Source organism: Brassica napus, unplaced genomic scaffold, assembly GCF_020379485.1.
Source record: "Brassica napus cultivar Da-Ae unplaced genomic scaffold, Da-Ae ScsIHWf_764;HRSCAF=1103, whole genome shotgun sequence".
Taxonomy (NCBI): Eukaryota; Viridiplantae; Streptophyta; class Magnoliopsida; order Brassicales; family Brassicaceae; genus Brassica; species Brassica napus.
Window position 1 is genome coordinate 83,071 of NW_026016811.1, and position 19,881 is coordinate 102,951.

Genomic DNA, 19,881 nt, shown 5'->3' on the forward strand with positions numbered 1-19,881 from the left:
CTTTTTTGACAACAATCCAATGTCCTTTTTTGACCACAGAAGAAAGGAAGTGACGTGTGGTTAGAATGATTAGTACTTCAACAATTAGCATTAATAGTAAAATGCTAAATGAATCTCTCAGCAATTTCATATATATACATAATTGGTTTGAAAGGTAGTTGAATTTTTTAATTTATCTGCAACCAATTTTGGATTTAAAAGGTTTGGATTTGATAGGAAAACTAAACAATAAATCTGACGGTGGCACATTAATTCATCAAAAAGTCAAAACGAAGCTAACGAACTTGTTAGTTAGTTTACCGAGTTGTCCGTGCTGTACATGACTTTCCTTCCTCAGTTCCCACCCACAAGGATACGTGATTCCGTTAATTAAAAACATCTTGTCACTTTGTATTTATATGATCCAAGTTATTTTACTAGATTCATACAAACTTGGTTAAAAGAGACACAAGCCCATAATAGGCCTGTCAAAGAGTTTGAACTCGTTCGACAAAGGGATCGTGGCAGAATTAGGATCGGCAAGTTATGGCATGTAAGGAGAGTCAATACGATTAAAGGGGGATACAAATATTTCTTCTTGTATCTCGGTTTCATTAGATCCAAAGAGAGAATCCACATAGACACATCCCATGTAGAACTAGGAAAATGTACTATTATCTCAAGTCTCAACCCTGCAAAAGAAGAATCTCGTAAATATCTGTCCTAATGTTGAGTTCCTTGTCTCGCATCACTTCTTGTAAATCTGACATCTCTTTCGCCGTCAGTACTGTGCTCAGCTTCCCAAACCCATCCAGCCATAGTTTTTTTGACCTGCCACGTCCTTATGTTAGGAATGTGCTTTTTGATAATAATATGAAAAAAACTGGATTATGTGCAAGTGTTACCATGGGCAAGCATTTATAGCTCGGAAGTAAATCCTCCTAGCTGCTGATGGATTGTGTGCGATGTCGATTTCATATGCAATGTAGCAACGCCATAGAATCACCGAGCTGTTCAGTGTATCTTGTGCCAATGCCCTTTCAAACAATCCACGGATCCTGTGTAGGGAGCCTCCTCTACTCAACTCATAAGAAAGCGCAAATAGCCAAACAACTACGGATGGAGTTCTGCATGATTTAACATATTAAACTAGTTTAGCAGTGATATTAATACTTAAGCTAAGCATTCATATCTTTATTGGGAAGTTACTGTGAGACGGAGAGTTCATAAGAGGTTTGTGAAGAAGCTTACTTGCGGGAGTAGTCATCAAACATCATTCTCAGTCTATGGGATGTCATACGATGATTACAGATGTCTATTAAAGCTTGATAAAGCTCGGGACTGAGAGGATACAGTTGCATTCCCTCTGATATGGGGTTCCACAGTTTTGACAAAGTTAGGTCGTCCTGATGCCTCTGAAGCATTCTCACGTAATAATTGAACAAGATTTCTAGTTGATGACTTTGACTTCTTCTTCCTAGAATATTCACAATAACCACAACAAAATTTTACGATGGGATATACAAATCCAGATAAACAGTGCATGCATGATCCTCGTCTATAAGCTGTACAATCTATAAGAGAAATTTATTTGTATAACGAAAACATTTCTGAATGCAGTCATGTATATACTAGCATGAGAATCAGTAAGAGAACCCAAGAATGGAGATCAGGGAAATAACCTGGAAGAACGGAACTGAACATGTGTTCCAGGATCTCAACAGCACCCGAAAGGTCATTCGTTAGCTCCTCAAATAGAGCTGCCGAACAAACAAGCGCTGCTGATTGATCATCTGTGACACCATGAGACCATAATGACTGTATCTTCTTAAGCTTCTCTCTGAACCCCTGGCGTGCTCTAAGGATTTGCATGCTTGAAGGCTGGGAACTATAAGGAACATACGCTAGACCACTTCCCAGATAGCACAGAATGTGCATAGCACGAGATGATGATTCTGTTTCTCGACTGCTGCCACTACTATTGGCTACTTCTGATTCGGCATACCATAAATATAGCAACGGAGAGTTATCCTGTAGTTCCTGTAATAAAAGGGGGAACCAACTACTTAGCATGGGTACTATTAATGTAAAATAAAATTAAAACCAATTGCAAAAATAGGGCTCATGTATCTCCTTACAAGTGCACCAAAAATAAAGTAAAAAATAAGAAATCTAATCTGGCTCTATTCCATGTACATTACCTAGAACAAAATGCTCTTTAACATATATAGACTACTATGATCTGTCCTAGATAAATACATTGTGTGCAAGCTTAAGTGGAAGGCCACCAGTTTTTCAGACCGGCGCATAAATTTGAATCAGCAACAAATACACAACTAAGGTCCCTTTGAGGTTTAAAACGTAGGTGGTGACATGTTAACGTAGTGTTGTTATATGCTAACAATATAACGGAAATCTAACCTTAGGGAGGCCACAGATAGAAGTCAGAGCCATGTCAAAGATTCTTCTTGCATGTTTCATATTTCCAGAAGCAGCTTCTCGCTGAGCATAAACTCCACAAAGTAGTAGATCCTGTTAATGGAGAAGGAATCAATTAGGTAAACTGAGCAGAAGAGCAAACCACACCTACAAATTGGAAAGGAGCTTACCTGCCGGTCACTTTTCAGGAGACGTTTGGCCAAAGCTTGGCATGGGGTTGTTGCGACTTCACATGTTTTCATGTTTGTTACAAATAGCTCTTCTGCAACAAGCACAGCTTCTTCCAAAATGTAGTTTCGCGGAAAAACATTCAGACAAAGCAAGATGGCATTGCGGAGAAACTTCATCATCTCGGTCCGCATAGATATGTCACTGTTGCTACCTAAAAGAGATCCCAAGCTGAAACCGTTGGCACTATCTGATTTCGACAAACACTCATGAACATTTCTCAAATTTTCCAGCATAGAATCTGACAATGTTTCAAGACTATTTATTTTCTCAATCCACCACAAACTGTTGCTTGATGTCCATGGGGAGATATTCGCACCGAAGAAATCAACGAACTGGTATACCAGAGATAAGCGCGCCTCGTTTGAACGTAATGAAAATAGATATCCATTTATATCCTCATATAGTACAAGACTTGACAGTTGCTCTTCATCTTCTCTCTCGCCCATTTCGTCAACACTTGAGAGTTCACCTATTAAAGAATGATGCATGATGGTTAATAACCACATACACGTTGAGAAAGTTTTATATAAGATTGAAAATTAATAATGGTAAAGGTAGAGATAGCTACCAGCTTTTCGAGTAGGCATCCATTGATTTTGATCTCGAGAAACCTCTTCTTCAAACCATTTGACCCATGTTGAAGTATCTTTAACCTCATCACTGGCCGCAGCATCGACATCAATGCCTAATAGATTTAACATAGCTTCAGTGTCATCTTCAGGCATGCCATTCTCGTCTTCCATCTCTTCGTCCAGGCCCTCCCGATCCCGATTAACATCACCTTCTCCAGTGTTAGCTGAAGCAATAATACTGTCTTCTTTCCTATCTGACAATTGCTCTGTCCAACCTGTCCAACCGCCTACGTCATTGTCATCAGATGATTCCTCTTTCAACATTTTTTGCCTGTGTTCCTCCTCTTTCTCCAACCACAAAGACCATCCAAAAGCTCCTTCTTCTCCAACTCTAGCACCATTACTGCTCCAAAAGTGCTCAAACAGTCTTAATTTACTCTGTTCACTTAGCAACAAAGATGGAGAAAAGATGCTATATTCCATTTCAGCTTGAAATAACGCTGTGGCCAGCTCCCGGTAACCAGCCTGCCATTCAAACCTGCAGAGGCTAACTAGCATATCCACTAGAACAAGTTCCTGCTGGATGAGAGCAGAATCCACTGGTTCAGATGTTGCATCCATCTGCATAATCCAACCAAAAAAGTCAGACCTTATAATGTCGAACTGCTAAGAAGAAGATCATCAATAATGTCAGCGTGAAGCTAGCGGGAAACACTAGAAAAAAACTAAGTTCGAAGAAAGAACGGATAGACCCCACATAACTTGCAACAGTATACAAGATAAGAACCTGCCTATGTCGCTTGCTGCAAGCAGAAAAGAGTGCCTGGATTGCATAAGAATACATCTTCCTCACTTCTGATACTTTAAATCTGGAGAACTCCCCTTGAACAACACGTAGAAACTCCCTCCACAGCTTGTAGCTCGAGGAGTTCTGCATAAGTGCTTTTTCCCACCTACTGATCAGCACATCTGCGCTGTCTCTACTTCGGTACGCCTTGAGAAGCGCAAGCAACAGTTCTTCACTATCTGGGTTCAGTTCAAAAGCCTTCTCAAGTATACTAATCTTCTTCTCCAAAGTCTGCAAGCGAACACCTTTCTGAGACTGCATACTTGAAACCTTATCTTGAAAATCAGCAAATGCCAGCCACGCCTTCTCATCATGAGGGTGTTCCCTCGTCTGTCTGTTAAACTCTCGGGTCTTATTCAACACCTCATCCTCCCACGACGTTCCCACCACTGACTCTTTAGACTCCACATCTTCCTCCTCGCTTTCTTGAACAGCTTCACCTTCCTCCAGAGGAATGAAACGATCAAAGCACGAATCAACAGCCTCTCTAGAAGAAGCAGATAAACGAATACGCCTGAAATTCTTGTTCCGTTCCATGGCTGCATTCTTTGCATACCAGTATCTGTTATCAGACTTTGCTTTCCCGTCCAATGAATTAACATCAATCTCTGCTTCAAGCATAGAACCACGCCTATTCCTTAGATAAAGCTTCGTAGAACCTGACTCAAAACCTCTCTGAGAATTATCAAGTTTATAACGAGGAACATTCATCCTACAATACAAACACACACACACACACACACTTAAAAGCGCCTTACACATACTAGAGAATCACACTATACATGTGGAGATGTAAACTACCTGTAGATGGAGCCATAAGCAAGATTATCCGGATCAGGACGAGTATCCAAGTAATAATCCTTGGCAGGCTTCGTATAGTACTCATCAGAATCCCTCTTCCGCTTCTTCTTCTTCTTCTTTTCGCCTTGTCGTCGTCATCAGACTCGGATCCTTCTTCTTCTTCAATCAAATCGTAAACCCTAGGCTGATTAGCTTCAGTATTGTTTCTATAAGCGTCTCCTTCTTCCTCTTCTTCGCTAGCCTCGACATCGGGTAGGGAAGGAGCCGTCGAAGGTGCGGCGTCGATGACGGAGAGATCCGTCGTGAAGCTGGCGTTGCGAAGCCATTGAGGAGCAGATGAAATAGCAGAGACGGAGTTCGCCTGAGTAGGGAAGAGCGGGAACAAGCCTGTGGTATTCTGTTCGCCGTCGCCCTTCTCTGGTGTCTTCCACATTTTCCACCGGAAAAAAATAAAACCGATGGCCTTGGTGACTTTTCTAGCCGATGTATAATTTCTCGTTAAACGGGCCTTTTTATTGGGCCTAATAAATAGCCGTCATGCATGGGTCTATTTATTCGGCCCATCATATGTTAATAGTTATACTAGAGATCAATATATATATATCCTTCACAGATTTTTGTCCTTGACCAATGGTGACTACTCTCCTCTGCCCTAATTGATCCTCCTTCTCGCTGCTAAAGTCCAGTTATGTCATCCGAACCAGGTAGAAGCTCTCTTATCTCTCTCTCTCTGGGAATATGTATGTATGTATTATAGATTGTTTTATGCGTTACGTAAAAAGTTAAAACCTTTTTTTTTGTCGCAGAGTACTGCACGCGTGTGTTCTGGGACGCGGTGGATTTCCCTTTTCCAAAGGGTCTTGCTCCTGAAACGATTTACCACAGAATGAAATTAATTCTCGAGAAGATGGGTTGTATTAACCATTATTTGTCAATCATGGCTTATGTCAGTAATTCGGAAACCTTCCCGGATAAATCAGCCTATGAGAAAGCCGGGATTAACATCGTTACTCAACCAGGTTAGTTTTATTAATCTCCTCCTGATATAATAATAATAATAATAATAATGGTTTTTTGTTATAATAATAATAATAATAATAATTCTGTATGGACGTTCGTTCGTTTCAGAGAGGCATCGTTTTATGTTACGTGACATGGCATGGTGGGATGCGGATTCGGGTTTCCTCCCAAATTTTGGCAAGATTACTTTTATGGTAATCATAAGTCAGATTGAACCGAGTTTACTCGTTTTTCTCGAAGGCCTGAGAAATGCCTACAAGGTTCGCTTAGCAGTCCCTGATGAAGATACCTCCCTATCATCATCACCCAACCTGCTAGATAATACTGTTAGGTTCGAATCTCTTTACAAAAGCCTATTATTACAAGAAGACTTGATGACACCAATGGCAAGAGAGGTCGTCGTCCCTCCTCTGTTTTATCCTCCCATCCAAACCAAACCCCCGCCTCTATACTATCCTCCCATCCAAACCAGCCCCCTGCCCTCTCCTCCCATCCAGATATACAACAGCCCAGGTGTCTTCTTGGACCTGCCGGAATCCCTCCTGTTGGCTTGTGATCCTTATCGTTTAAATTCCTACATTAGAACGTCCTTGTGTTTTGATGATGAGTTCTCAATCATGGCTTATGTTGTTGATACCGAAACCTCCTCCTTCCCGGAAGGATGGGTTGATGCTTTTACAAGTCTCGGAATCACCATCATTCCCCAACAAGCGGAACTAGGTGCTCCTCGAGCTCATAAAATGTCACTGGACATTGTTTTGTGGGCGTTGGATAATACTGCCACCTATTTCCAACCAAGAGATTTGCTTGTTTTCTCTGGAAATGTCAAAGAAGGAACAGATTTCTACAATGCTCTTGAAGCTTTGCGTGATAGATATTACAATGTTCGTGTATTACCTCATCTCGAAACGTCTTGGCCTCATCCCCATCACCAAATGTCTTTACGCCATTGCCCCCCGAAAGAGGAGGTTGTTGGTTTTTCCCATGGACTAGCTTCTTTGTATAAGCAAAATTTAAAAGGTAAGCTCTCTCTCTCTCTCTCTCTCTCTCTCTCTCAAGTTTGATCTAATTGTTGCCCTTTTCTCTGTCAGTGTGCGGGGTATCCGTCTTCTGGGATGTCCAGGGTTGCCCAACTGATTTATCGGTTATCCTCCAAGCTCTTCGCAATAAAGGGTATCGTGGCATGGTGGTTTTAATTCCTTACCTTGACATGGATTATCAAGGAGATGAGCTCTTTACGTATGATGGCTATGCCTGTGTTCCCAGTATCAAAGTCCAAGGTGAGTGATGAGTGAGTTCAGTTCCTTGCAGTCCTGTTCTGCTTTGATATATGTATAATTTATATTTTTTTTTCCAGGGGATAAATACACAAAAGTTGCTAGGATGTTGTTGGATATACTTTTCTGGGCAATGAACCATGATGATTATGCACGAAATTTGATGCTTATCTCACAACCTTCAAAAGACATCGACATTTTTGTTCAAGCCTTGGAACGCAGATTTTTCAATGTTATCTTTAAACCCTCCCATGAGGTCGCCATTGACCACCGCTTCGAGTCGCTTTGTAAAAGCCCACCACACCCTAACTCCCAGACCCCCCTAAAGTCACCATCTCGGACGCTCACCGACTTGAGCCGAGAGCACAAATGTAAGTTAAATTTCTTTTGACTTAGTATATTTTTCTGGCTGGTTGGCTGATTCATCTTTAATCAAATTGCATTAACTGTGTTTTGTCAGCGTGTCCGGTCCGCATCTCCTGGTTGGTAGACACTTGCCCATCTAAGCCATCTGATTTTTGGAACTTATTCAGTTCAACTCTTGAGCTTAAAGGTTATGGTGGTTTTGAGTCAGTGATAGCCTATGTTGAAAAGGGAAAGATTGATGATGAAGTGATCAAGGTCTGCACGAAGTCAGGACTTCACGTGAGACTCACACCTGATGGTGACGAATTCGGGAAATTCAATTTGATGGTAACGGACATGATTAACTTGACATATTCTTGTGGGCCCTATAACTTTTTGGTTATCTCCTCCAAACCCTTTAGAGATGTCTTGTGCGACACTGTCTTTGAAGATTTTAAAAGCAGAGGATGCAATGTTCTCTTTGAGACGGTTGATTACATGGTCACGTTTGGAAGCACTCTATGGTCTGCAAAAAGCTTTTTAGATACAAGTTTCACCGACAGCTCACAAGCGCTTGCTTAAGTAGCATTGACACATTCATTTTCCTTTTGGTTTGGTGAACTCTTGTTAATGTAATCAAAATGATTCCGTGTCTTTCATCAGATTTTAACAACTCGTAACTCCAATTCCAAATTTTAGCTAATGGTTTTGATGCCAAACTTAAAAAGATAAGAAGCTTTACACCATCAAGTATGAACGATGAGAGAAGAATTCTGAACTTGATCGATGCTTTAGTAAGAATCAGTGAAAAGTTATTTGAATGACTAGAATCATATTTCTTAAGTTTAAACCTAATTTATTTATTTTTTCAGAATTATTTTCTTTTAAAAAATTATCCAAAAAATTATTTATTGTTATTCTTAAATTTGAAATAAAATTTGATTTTTTTTAGATTCTTTGTTTTAAATTTAGAGATATATTAAGTGTCTTTGAAACTTATTAATATTTTCATTATAATGAACATATTGTGGGTATTAAAATGAACACAATTTTAACAATAAATGTATTAAAAAGTTATATAATTAGTTTAGATATTAAACCAGGTAAGAAAAAGAATTTGGGTATTAAAAAATTAACAAAATTTAGTTAGTATATTTTTATGAAATTTTCTCTTCCAGATATAGATATTAAATTGTATATTTACTAAACTATATATATATATATATATTTACTAAACTATATATATGAGGCTAGATTTTAGCATTAAATTCTTTAACTGATTTAGTTTCATATATTGCAGTATATTCCAGATAAATTTAATTTACATATTTATATCAAATTCAAGAAAAATTCTTAAACTACCACATTCATAATATCACTTTTCATGTTTATCTTATCACATTTATCATAAAGAGATAAATTTGTGTTCCAAAAAAAAAAAAAAAAAAATCATAAAGAGATAAATATACACTTATAATCTTAGGGTTAACCGTTAACTTCTAAACTTAGAATTTAGAGTTTATGAATGAGGTTTTGTAAAGTGAAATTTAGGATTTTAATAAATATAAGAATAAATACTTAAATCCTTTTAAAATTTTAAAATAGTTTTAAAAAGAATTTTGAAAAGAAAACTTGAGAAAAAAAATTGAAAGCTAAAAAAAATTATGATTTATTTAAATAATTATTTATTTATATATCTATAAAGCAAGAGTATAAAAGTCTTTTGCTTCATTAGTTGGACCATATGTTAATACTTTATTAGGGCTGAATTAGTGGTTTAATATTACTCCTAAGTATTTGTTATTTCGCCTCATATTTGTTTTGTTTAGAGAAATTCTCTTAGATAATCCTTTTTAGTTTATTTTCACAAAAATGAATTTTAAAGAAAAAAATAACTAAAATAAATTTTATTAAAGAGTAAATATGCATTTATACTAAATGGAGTGAGATTTAAGAGATAAGATTTCTAATTTTTAAAAATTAAAAATAAATATTAAAAATTTTAAAATAAAAAGAGCTATTTTAGTTATTTTATTTTTGAGTACTATTTTTGTGAAAAAGAACTTAAAAAAATCTATTTGAGATAATTGTCTTTTTGTTTATTTTGTTACTATTTTACTCTGTCATCATGAGGGGAAGGGCAAAAAAATATCTGAGAAAAAATGAAATGCACGTGGAGCGGGGCACTGATTTTTTTTTCTCTTCACTAATTAATCATTTCAGTTTACGTATACGTATGTGAAATTTCTTATGTAAAATACAATGTTTTTCCCGAGTTAAACAATTATAATTAAAAATAAAATTAATGCTGTAATAAAAGTTATAGGACAGTAATAGGTAAATGTGTCATTTCGTGCTTTTCTTTTCCCACCAAAACTAATGATTTTCATTTAATGGATCCAAAGCAAATATATACACAGTAAATAAAAATTTAATTAAAAAAACAAAAAGAAAAAATGGCTGGCGTTGATAATGGGATGTCCAAGGAGGAGGGAGAAGGGAAGCGCCGTGATTGAAGAATAAGGAAACGAACTAAAAACGCAGACGAAGAAGAAGCTGTAGTATTAGAGATTTGCAGACAAAGCAAAAGACTTTGAAGTCTGCTCTGCTTTTCATTGGATCTGTAAGTGAATGTTTGTTCGAATTCGAATCCTTTTCGCTTGGTTCTGGGATTGAGATTATCTTTTCTCGTAAAAATGCTTCCTTTTTTTGGTTATTGCTTCAAGTTTTCTCCTTTCGATGATTTTTAAACCTCTCTCAACTATTTGGACTGATTAAATTAAACGTTGTTTCAGGATTTGTGAAAAAATGGAGGAAGCTAGCTCCTCCTCTATAGACTCCATTTTGGAGTTTCTGCGGAAGAACCGTTTCATGAGAGCTGAAGCTGCGTTGATTAGTGAGCTTTCCAACAGCAACTCAAGCTCAAATGGTGTGAAAAGCAAGGTCTTTGAAGGCCGAGACAAGAACCAAGTTTCTGATGAATTAGTTGTCAAAGAGATACAATGCGGATCCGCCACTGAGACTCATCATCATCAGCAAATGAATGATGTTTCTGTTCAGACACAAAGTCCCTCATCATTATGGGAGGACAGGTTCACTTTTTCCGAAAGTTTAGTAGATACCGAGCTTGATTTACCTCCATGGAACCATGCTGACTCTGAGGTGTACAGTATCGATCCAAGCATAACAAGCTTTGTGAATCCAAGAAGCTCAAAACCATCTAGTCATGACAAGGTTCCTAGCCAGGTATGTCAGTATGACCATGGCAAAGCATCTCAATCCTTGGAAGATGATAGTATGGCTGCGATACAAGAAGGATTTATCACCACCTCATGGCCAAGAAGCGAAGAGCGCACAGACCATTGGATTGTGTGCGATGTCGACTTCATATGCAATGTAGCAACGCCATAGAATCACCGAGCTGTTCAGTGTATCTTGTGCCAATGCCCTTTCAAACAATCCACGGATTCTGTGTAGGGAGCCTCCTCTACTCAACTCATAAGAAAGCGCAAATAGCCAAACAACTACGGATGGAGTTCTGCATGATTAACATATTAAACTAGTTTAGCATTGATATTAATACTTAAGCTAAGCATTCATATCTTTTGGGAAGTTACTGTGAGACGGAGAGTTCATAAGAGGTTTGTGAAGAAGCTTACTTGCGAGAGTAGTCATCAAACATCATTCTCAATTTATGGGATGTCATACGGTGATTACAGATGTCTATCAAAGCTCGATAAAGCTCGGGATTGAAAGGATACAGTTGCATTCCATCTGATATGGGCTTCCACAGTTTTGACAAAGTTAGGTCGTCCTGATGCCTCTGAAGCATTCTCACGTAATAATTGAACAAGATTTCAAGTTGATGACTTTGACTTCTTCTTCCTGGAAAATTCACAATATGCCAACAAAATTTTACGATGGGATATACAAATCCAGATAAACAGTGCATGCATGATCCTTGTCTATAAGCTGTACAATCTGTAAGAGAAATTTACTTGTATAACGAAAACATTTCTGATTGCAGTCATGTATATACTAGCATGAAAATCAGTAAGAGAACCCAAGAATGGAGATCAGGGAAATAACCTGGAAGAACGGAACTGAACATGTGCTCCAGGATCTCAACAGCACCCGAAAGGTCATTTGCTAACTCCTCAAACAGAGATGCCGAACAAACAAGCGCTGCTGATTGATCATCTGTGACACCATGAGACCATAATGACTGTATCTTCTTAAGCTTCTCTCTGAACCCCTGGCGTGCTCTAAGGACTTGCATGCTTGAAGGCTGGGAACTATAAGGAACATACGCTAGACCACTTCCCAGATAGCACAGAATGTGCATAGCACGAGATGATGATTCTGTTTCTCGACTGCTGCCACTACTATTGGCTACTTCTGATTCGGCATACCATAAATATAGCAATGGAGAGTTATCCTGTAGTTCCTGTAATAAAAGGGGGAACCAACTACTTAGCATGGGTACTATTAATGTAAAATAAAATTAAAACCAATTGCAAAAATAGGGCTCATGTATCTCCTTACAAGTGCACCAAAAATAAAGTAAAAAATAAGAAATCTAATCTGGCTCTATTCCATGTACATTACCGAGAACAAAATGCTCTTTAACATATATAGACTACCATGATCTGTCCTAGATAAATACATTGTGTGCAAGCTTAAGTGGAAGGTCACCAGTTTTTCAGACCGGCGCAAAAATTTGAATCAGCAACAAATACACAACTAAGGTTCCTTTGAGGTTTAAAACGTAGGTGGTAACATGTTAACGTAGTGTTATATGCTAACATTATAACGGAAATCTAACCTTAGGGAGGCCACAGATAGAAGTCAGAGCCATGTCAAAGATTCTTCTAGCTTGTTTCATATTTCCAGAAGCAGCTTCTCGCTGAGCATAAACTCCACAAAGTAGTAGATCCTGTTAATGGAGAAGGAATCAATTAGGTAAACTGAGCAGAAGAGCAAACCACACCTACAAATTGGAAAGGAGCTTACCTGCCGGTCACTTTTCAGGAGACGTTTGGCCAAAGCTTGGCATGGGGTTGTTGCGACTTCACATGTTTTCATGTTTGTTACAAATAGCTCTTCTGCAACAAGCACAGCTTCTTCCAAAATGTAGTTTCGCGGAAAAACATTCAGACAAAGCAAGATGGCATTGCGGAGAAACTTCATCATCTCGGTCCGCATAGATATGTCACTGTTGCTACCTAAAAGAGATCCCAAGCTGAAACCGTTGGCACTATCTGATTTCGACAAACACTCATGAACATTTCTCAAATTTTCCAGCATAGAATCTGACAATGTTTCAAGACTATTTATTTTCTCAATCCACCACAAACTGTTGCTTGATGTCCATGGGGAGATATTCGCACCGAAGAAATCAACGAACTGGTATACCAGAGATAAGCGCGCCTCGTTTGAACGTAATGAAAATAGATATCCATTTATATCCTCATATAGTACAAGACTTGACAGTTGCTCTTCATCTTCTCTCTCGCCCATTTCATCAACACTTGAGAGTTCACCTATTAAAGAATGATGCATGATGGTTAATAACCACATACACGTTGAGAAAGTTTTATATAAGATTGAAAATTAATAATGGTAAAGGTAGAGATAGCTACCAGCTTTTCGAGTAGGCATCCATTGATTTTGATCTCGAGAAACCTCTTCTTCAAACCATTTGACCCATGTTGAAGTATCTTTAACCTCATCACTGGCCGCAGCATCGACATCAATGCCTAATAGCTTTAACATAGCTTCAGTGTCATCTTCAGGCATGCCATTCTAGTCTTCCATCTCTTCGTCCAGGCCCTCCCGATCCCGATTAACATCACCTTCTCCAGTGTTAGCTGAAGCAATAATACTGTCTTCTTTCCTATCTGACAATTGCTCTGTCCAACCTGTCCAACCGCCTACGTCATTGTCATCAGATGATTCCTCTTTCAACATTTTTTGCCTGTGTTCCTCCTCTTTCTCCAACCACAAAGACCATCCAAAAGCTCCTTCTTCTCCAACTCTAGCACCATTACTGCTCCAAAAGTGCTCAAACAGTCTTAATTTACTCTGTTCACTTAGCAACAAAGATGGAGAAAAGATGCTATATTCCATTTCAGCTTGAAATAACGCTGTGGCCAGCTCCCGGTAACCAGCCTGCCATTCAAACCTGCAGAGGCTAACTAGCATATCCACTAGAACAAGTTCCTGCTGGATGAGAGCAGAATCCACTGGTTCAGATGTTGCATCCATCTGCATAATCCAACCAAAAAAGTCAGACCTTATAATGTCGAACTGCTAAGAAGAAGATCATCAATAATGTCAGCGTGAAGCTAGCGGGAAACACTAGAAAAAAACTAAGTTCGAAGAAAGAACGGATAGACCCCACATAACTTGCAACAGTATACAAGATAAGAACCTGCCTATGTCGCTTGCTGCAAGCAGAAAAGAGTGCCTGGATTGCATAAGAATACATCTTCCTCACTTCTGATACTTTAAATCTGGAGAACTCCCCTTGAACAACACGTAGAAACTCCCTCCACAGCTTGTAGCTCGAGGAGTTCTGCATAAGTGCTTTTTCCCACCTACTGATCAGCACATCTGCGCTGTCTCTACTTCGGTACGCCTTGAGAAGCGCAAGCAACAGTTCTTCACTATCTGGGTTCAGTTCAAAAGCCTTCTCAAGTATACTAATCTTCTTCTCCAAAGTCTGCAAGCGAACACCTTTCTGAGACTGCATACTTGAAACCTTATCTTGAAAATCAGCAAATGCCAGCCACGCCTTCTCATCATGAGGGTGTTCCCTCGTCTGTCTGTTAAACTCTCGGGTCTTATTCAACACCTCATCCTCCCACGACGTTCCCACCACTGACTCTTTAGACTCCACATCTTCCTCCTCGCTTTCTTGAACAGCTTCACCTTCCTCCAGAGGAATGAAACGATCAAAGCACGAATCAACAGCCTCTCTAGAAGAAGCAGATAAACGAATACGCCTGAAATTCTTGTTCCGTTCCATGGCTGCATTCTTTGCATACCAGTATCTGTTATCAGACTTTGCTTTCCCGTCCAATGAATTAACATCAATCTCTGCTTCAAGCATAGAACCACGCCTATTCCTTAGATAAAGCTTCGTAGAACCTGACTCAAAACCTCTCTGAGAATTATCAAGTTTATAACGAGGAACATTCATCCTACAATACAAACACACACACACACACACACTTAAAAAGCGCCTTACACATACTAGAGAATCACACTATACATGTGGAGATGTAAACTACCTGTAGATGGAGCCATAAGCAAGATTATCCGGATCAGGACGAGTATCCAAGTAATAATCCTTGGCAGGCTTCGTATAGTACTCATCAGAATCCCTCTTCCGCTTCTTCTTCTTCTTCTTTTTCGCCTTGTCGTCGTCATCAGACTCGGATCCTTCTTCTTCTTCAATCAAATCGTAAACCCTAGGCTGATTAGCTTCAGTATTGTTTCTATAAGCGTCTCCTTCTTCCTCTTCTTCGCTAGCCTCGACATCGGGTAGGGAAGGAGCCGTCGAAGGTGCGGCGTCGATGACGGAGAGATCCGTCGTGAAGCTGGCGTTGCGAAGCCATTGAGGAGCAGATGAAATAGCAGAGACGGAGTTCGCCTGAGTAGGGAAGAGCGGGAACAAGCCTGTGGTATTCTGTTCGCCGTCGCCCTTCTCTGGTGTCTTCCACATTTTCCACCGGAAAAAAATAAAACCGATGGCCTTGGTGACTTTTCTAGCCGATGTATAATTTCTCGTTAAACGGGCCTTTTTATTGGGCCTAATAAATAGCCGTCATGCATGGGTCTATTTATTCGGCCCATCATATGTTAATAGTTATACTAGAGATCAATATATATATATCCTTCACAGATTTTTGTCCTTGACCAATGGTGACTACTCTCCTCTGCCCTAATTGATCCTCCTTCTCGCTGCTAAAGTCCAGTTATGTCATCCGAACCAGGTAGAAGCTCTCTTATCTCTCTCTCTCTGGGAATATGTATGTATGTATTATAGATTGTTTTATGCGTTACGTAAAAAGTTAAAACCTTTTTTTTTGTCGCAGAGTACTGCACGCGTGTGTTCTGGGACGCGGTGGATTTCCCTTTTCCAAAGGGTCTTGCTCCTGAAACGATTTACCACAGAATGAAATTAATTCTCGAGAAGATGGGTTGTATTAACCATTATTTGTCAATCATGGCTTATGTCAGTAATTCGGAAACCTTCCCGGATAAATCAGCCTATGAGAAAGCCGGGATTAACATCGTTACTCAACCAGGTTAGTTTTATTAATCTCCTCCTGATATAATAATAATAATAATAATAATGGTTTTTTGTTATAATAATAATAATAATAATAATTCTGTATGGACGTTCGTTCGTTTCAGAGAGGCATCGTTTTATGTTACGTGACATGGCATGGTGGGATGCGGATTCGGGTTTCCTCCCAAATTTTGGCAAGATTACTTTTATGGTAATCATAAGTCAGATTGAACCGAGTTTACTCGTTTTTCTCGAAGGCCTGAGAAATGCCTACAAGGTTCGCTTAGCAGTCCCTGATGAAGATACCTCCCTATCATCATCACCCAACCTGCTAGATAATACTGTTAGGTTCGAATCTCTTTACAAAAGCCTATTATTACAAGAAGACTTGATGACACCAATGGCAAGAGAGGTCGTCGTCCCTCCTCTGTTTTATCCTCCCATCCAAACCAAACCCCCGCCTCTATACTATCCTCCCATCCAAACCAGCCCCCTGCCCTCTCCTCCCATCCAGATATACAACAGCCCAGGTGTCTTCTTGGACCTGCCGGAATCCCTCCTGTTGGCTTGTGATCCTTATCGTTTAAATTCCTACATTAGAACGTCCTTGTGTTTTGATGATGAGTTCTCAATCATGGCTTATGTTGTTGATACCGAAACCTCCTCCTTCCCGGAAGGATGGGTTGATGCTTTTACAAGTCTCGGAATCACCATCATTCCCCAACAAGCGGAACTAGGTGCTCCTCGAGCTCATAAAATGTCACTGGACATTGTTTTGTGGGCGTTGGATAATACTGCCACCTATTTCCAACCAAGAGATTTGCTTGTTTTCTCTGGAAATGTCAAAGAAGGAACAGATTTCTACAATGCTCTTGAAGCTTTGCGTGATAGATATTACAATGTTCGTGTATTACCTCATCTCGAAACGTCTTGGCCTCATCCCCATCACCAAATGTCTTTACGCCATTGCCCCCCGAAAGAGGAGGTTGTTGGTTTTTCCCATGGACTAGCTTCTTTGTATAAGCAAAATTTAAAAGGTAAGCTCTCTCTCTCTCTCTCTCTCTCTCTCTCTCAAGTTTGATCTAATTGTTGCCCTTTTCTCTGTCAGTGTGCGGGGTATCCGTCTTCTGGGATGTCCAGGGTTGCCCAACTGATTTATCGGTTATCCTCCAAGCTCTTCGCAATAAAGGGTATCGTGGCATGGTGGTTTTAATTCCTTACCTTGACATGGATTATCAAGGAGATGAGCTCTTTACGTATGATGGCTATGCCTGTGTTCCCAGTATCAAAGTCCAAGGTGAGTGATGAGTGAGTTCAGTTCCTTGCAGTCCTGTTCTGCTTTGATATATGTATAATTTATATTTTTTTTTCCAGGGGATAAATACACAAAAGTTGCTAGGATGTTGTTGGATATACTTTTCTGGGCAATGAACCATGATGATTATGCACGAAATTTGATGCTTATCTCACAACCTTCAAAAGACATCGACATTTTTGTTCAAGCCTTGGAACGCAGATTTTTCAATGTTATCTTTAAACCCTCCCATGAGGTCGCCATTGACCACCGCTTCGAGTCGCTTTGTAAAAGCCCACCACACCCTAACTCCCAGACCCCCCTAAAGTCACCATCTCGGACGCTCACCGACTTGAGCCGAGAGCACAAATGTAAGTTAAATTTCTTTTGACTTAGTATATTTTTCTGGCTGGTTGGCTGATTCATCTTTAATCAAATTGCATTAACTGTGTTTTGTCAGCGTGTCCGGTCCGCATCTCCTGGTTGGTAGACACTTGCCCATCTAAGCCATCTGATTTTTGGAACTTATTCAGTTCAACTCTTGAGCTTAAAGGTTATGGTGGTTTTGAGTCAGTGATAGCCTATGTTGAAAAGGGAAAGACTTCTGATGAAGTGATCAAGGTCTGCACGAAGTCAGGACTTCAGGTGAGACTCACACCTGATGGTGATGAATTCGGGAAATTCAATTTGATGGTAACGGACATGATTAACTTGACATATTCTTGTGGGCCCTATAACTTTTTGGTTATCTCCTCCAAACCCTTTAGAGATGTCTTGTGCGACACTGTCTTTGAAGATCTTAAAAGCAGAGGATGCAATGTTCTCTTTGAGACGGTTGATTACATGGTCACGTTTGGAAGCACTCTATGGTCTGCAAAAAGCTTTTTAGATACAAGTTTCACCGACAGCTCACAAGCGCTTGCTTAAGTAGCATTGACACTTTCATTTTCCTTTTGGTTTGGTGAACTCTTGTTAATGTAATCAAATGATTTCGTGTCTTTCATCAGATTTTAACAACTCGTAACTCCAATTCCAAATTTTAGCTATAATGGTTTTGATGCCAAACTTAAAAAGATAAGAAGCTTTACACCATCAAGTACGAACGATGAGAGAAGAATTCTGAACTTGATCGATGCTTTAGTAAGTATCAGTGAAAAGTTATTTGAATGACTAGAATCATATTTCTTAAGTTTAAAACTAATTTATTTATTTTTTCAGAATTATTTTCTTTTAAAAAATTATCCAAAAAATTATTTATTATTATTCTTAAATTTGAAATAAAAGTTGATTTTTTTTTTAGATTCTTTGTTTTAAATTTAGAGATATATTAAGTGTCTTTGAAATTAATATTTTCATTATAATGAACATATTGTGGGTATTAAAATGAACACAATTTTAAAAATAAATGTATTAAAAAGTTAAATAATTAGTTTAGATATTAAACCAGGTAAGAAAAAGAATTTGGGTATTAAAAATTAACAAAATTTAGTTAGGATATTTTTATGAAATTTTCTCTTCGAGATATAGATATTAAATTGTATATTTACTAAACTATATATATATATATATATGAGGCTAGATTTTAGCATTAAATTATTTAACTGATTTGTTTCATATATTGCAGTATATTCCAGATAAATTTAATTTACATAGTTATATCAAATTCAAGAAAAATTCTTAAACTACCACATTCCTAATATCACTTTTCATGTTTATCTTATCACATTTATCATAAAAAGATAAATATACACTTATAATCTTAGGGTTAACCGTTAACTTCTAGACTTAAAATTTAGAGTTTATGAATGAAGTTTTGTAAAGTGGGATTTATGATTTTAATAAATATAAGAATAAATACTTAAATCCTTTTAAAATTTTAAAAATAGTTTTAAAAAGAATTTCGAAAAGAAAACTTGAGAAAAAAATTGAAAGCTAAAAAAAATTATGATTTATTTAAATAATTATTTATATTTATATATCTATAAAGCAAGAGTATAAAAGTCTTTTGCTTTATTAGTTGGGCCATATGTTAATACTTTATTAGGGCTGAATTAGTGGTTTAATGTTACTCCTAAGTATTTGTTATTTTGCCTCATATTTGTTTTTTTGTTTAGAGAAATTCTCTTAGATAATCATTTTTAGTTTATTTTCACAAAAATGAACTTCAAAAAAGAAAATGACCAAAATAAGTTTTATTAAAGAGGAAATATGCATTTATACTCAATGGGATGAAATTTAAGGGAAAGGATTTCTAATTTTAAAAAATTAAAAATAAATATTAAAAAAAAAATTAAATAAAAAGAGTTATTTTGGTTATTTTATTTTTGAGTGCCATTTTTATGAAAAAAGAAGTTAAAAAAAATATATTTGAGATAATTGTCTTTTTGTTTATTTCGTTACTATTTTACTCTGTCATCATGAGGGGAAGGGCAAAAAATATCTGGGAAAAAATGAAATGCACGTGGAGCGGGGCACTGATTTTTTTTTCTCTTCACTAATTAATCATTTCAGTTTACGTATACGTATGTGAAATTTCTTAGAGAAAAAGACTAGGATAGCACCAAACCAAGTTTTTGTTCCCAAAGTAGCACTCAAGGCTCAAAGTCACAAAAATAGGTTTCATTAAAGAGGTAAATATACACTTATACCCCTTGGGTTAATTAATCCAAACCTTAGGGTTTAGAGTTAAGGGGGTGGGGTTTTGGAATTAGGGTTTAAAATTTTATAAAAAATAAATACTAAAATAAAAAATAAAAATTTATAAAACAGTTTCAAAA

The 19,881-nt window shown here is 37.9% G+C and overlaps 2 protein-coding genes and 2 pseudogenes across 2 annotated transcripts; 2 read left to right on the forward strand and 2 right to left on the reverse strand.

Moving 5' to 3' along the window:
- Nucleotides 1–531: 531 nt before the first annotated feature.
- LOC125605527 lies at nucleotides 532–5,332 on the reverse strand (annotated as a pseudogene).
- A 112-nt stretch (nucleotides 5,333–5,444) lies between these two features.
- Nucleotides 5,445–8,191, forward strand: LOC125605530. Its single transcript, XM_048775227.1, has 6 exons — nucleotides 5,445–5,573; nucleotides 5,676–5,888; nucleotides 5,998–6,909; nucleotides 6,981–7,169; nucleotides 7,247–7,537; nucleotides 7,627–8,191. The coding sequence occupies exons 1-6, from the start codon at nucleotides 5,558–5,560 to the stop codon at nucleotides 8,091–8,093; spliced, it is 2,088 nt and encodes a 695-aa protein (XP_048631184.1). The 5' UTR covers nucleotides 5,445–5,557; the 3' UTR covers nucleotides 8,094–8,191.
- Nucleotides 8,192–10,194: 2,003 nt separating this feature from the next.
- LOC125605528 lies at nucleotides 10,195–15,272 on the reverse strand (annotated as a pseudogene).
- Nucleotides 15,273–15,382: 110 nt separating this feature from the next.
- LOC125605531 lies at nucleotides 15,383–18,128 on the forward strand. The gene is made up of 6 exons (XM_048775228.1): nucleotides 15,383–15,511; nucleotides 15,614–15,826; nucleotides 15,936–16,847; nucleotides 16,919–17,107; nucleotides 17,185–17,475; nucleotides 17,565–18,128. The coding sequence occupies exons 1-6, from the start codon at nucleotides 15,496–15,498 to the stop codon at nucleotides 18,029–18,031; spliced, it is 2,088 nt and encodes a 695-aa protein (XP_048631185.1). The 5' UTR covers nucleotides 15,383–15,495; the 3' UTR covers nucleotides 18,032–18,128.
- The last annotated feature ends 1,753 nt before the right edge of the window (nucleotides 18,129–19,881 follow it).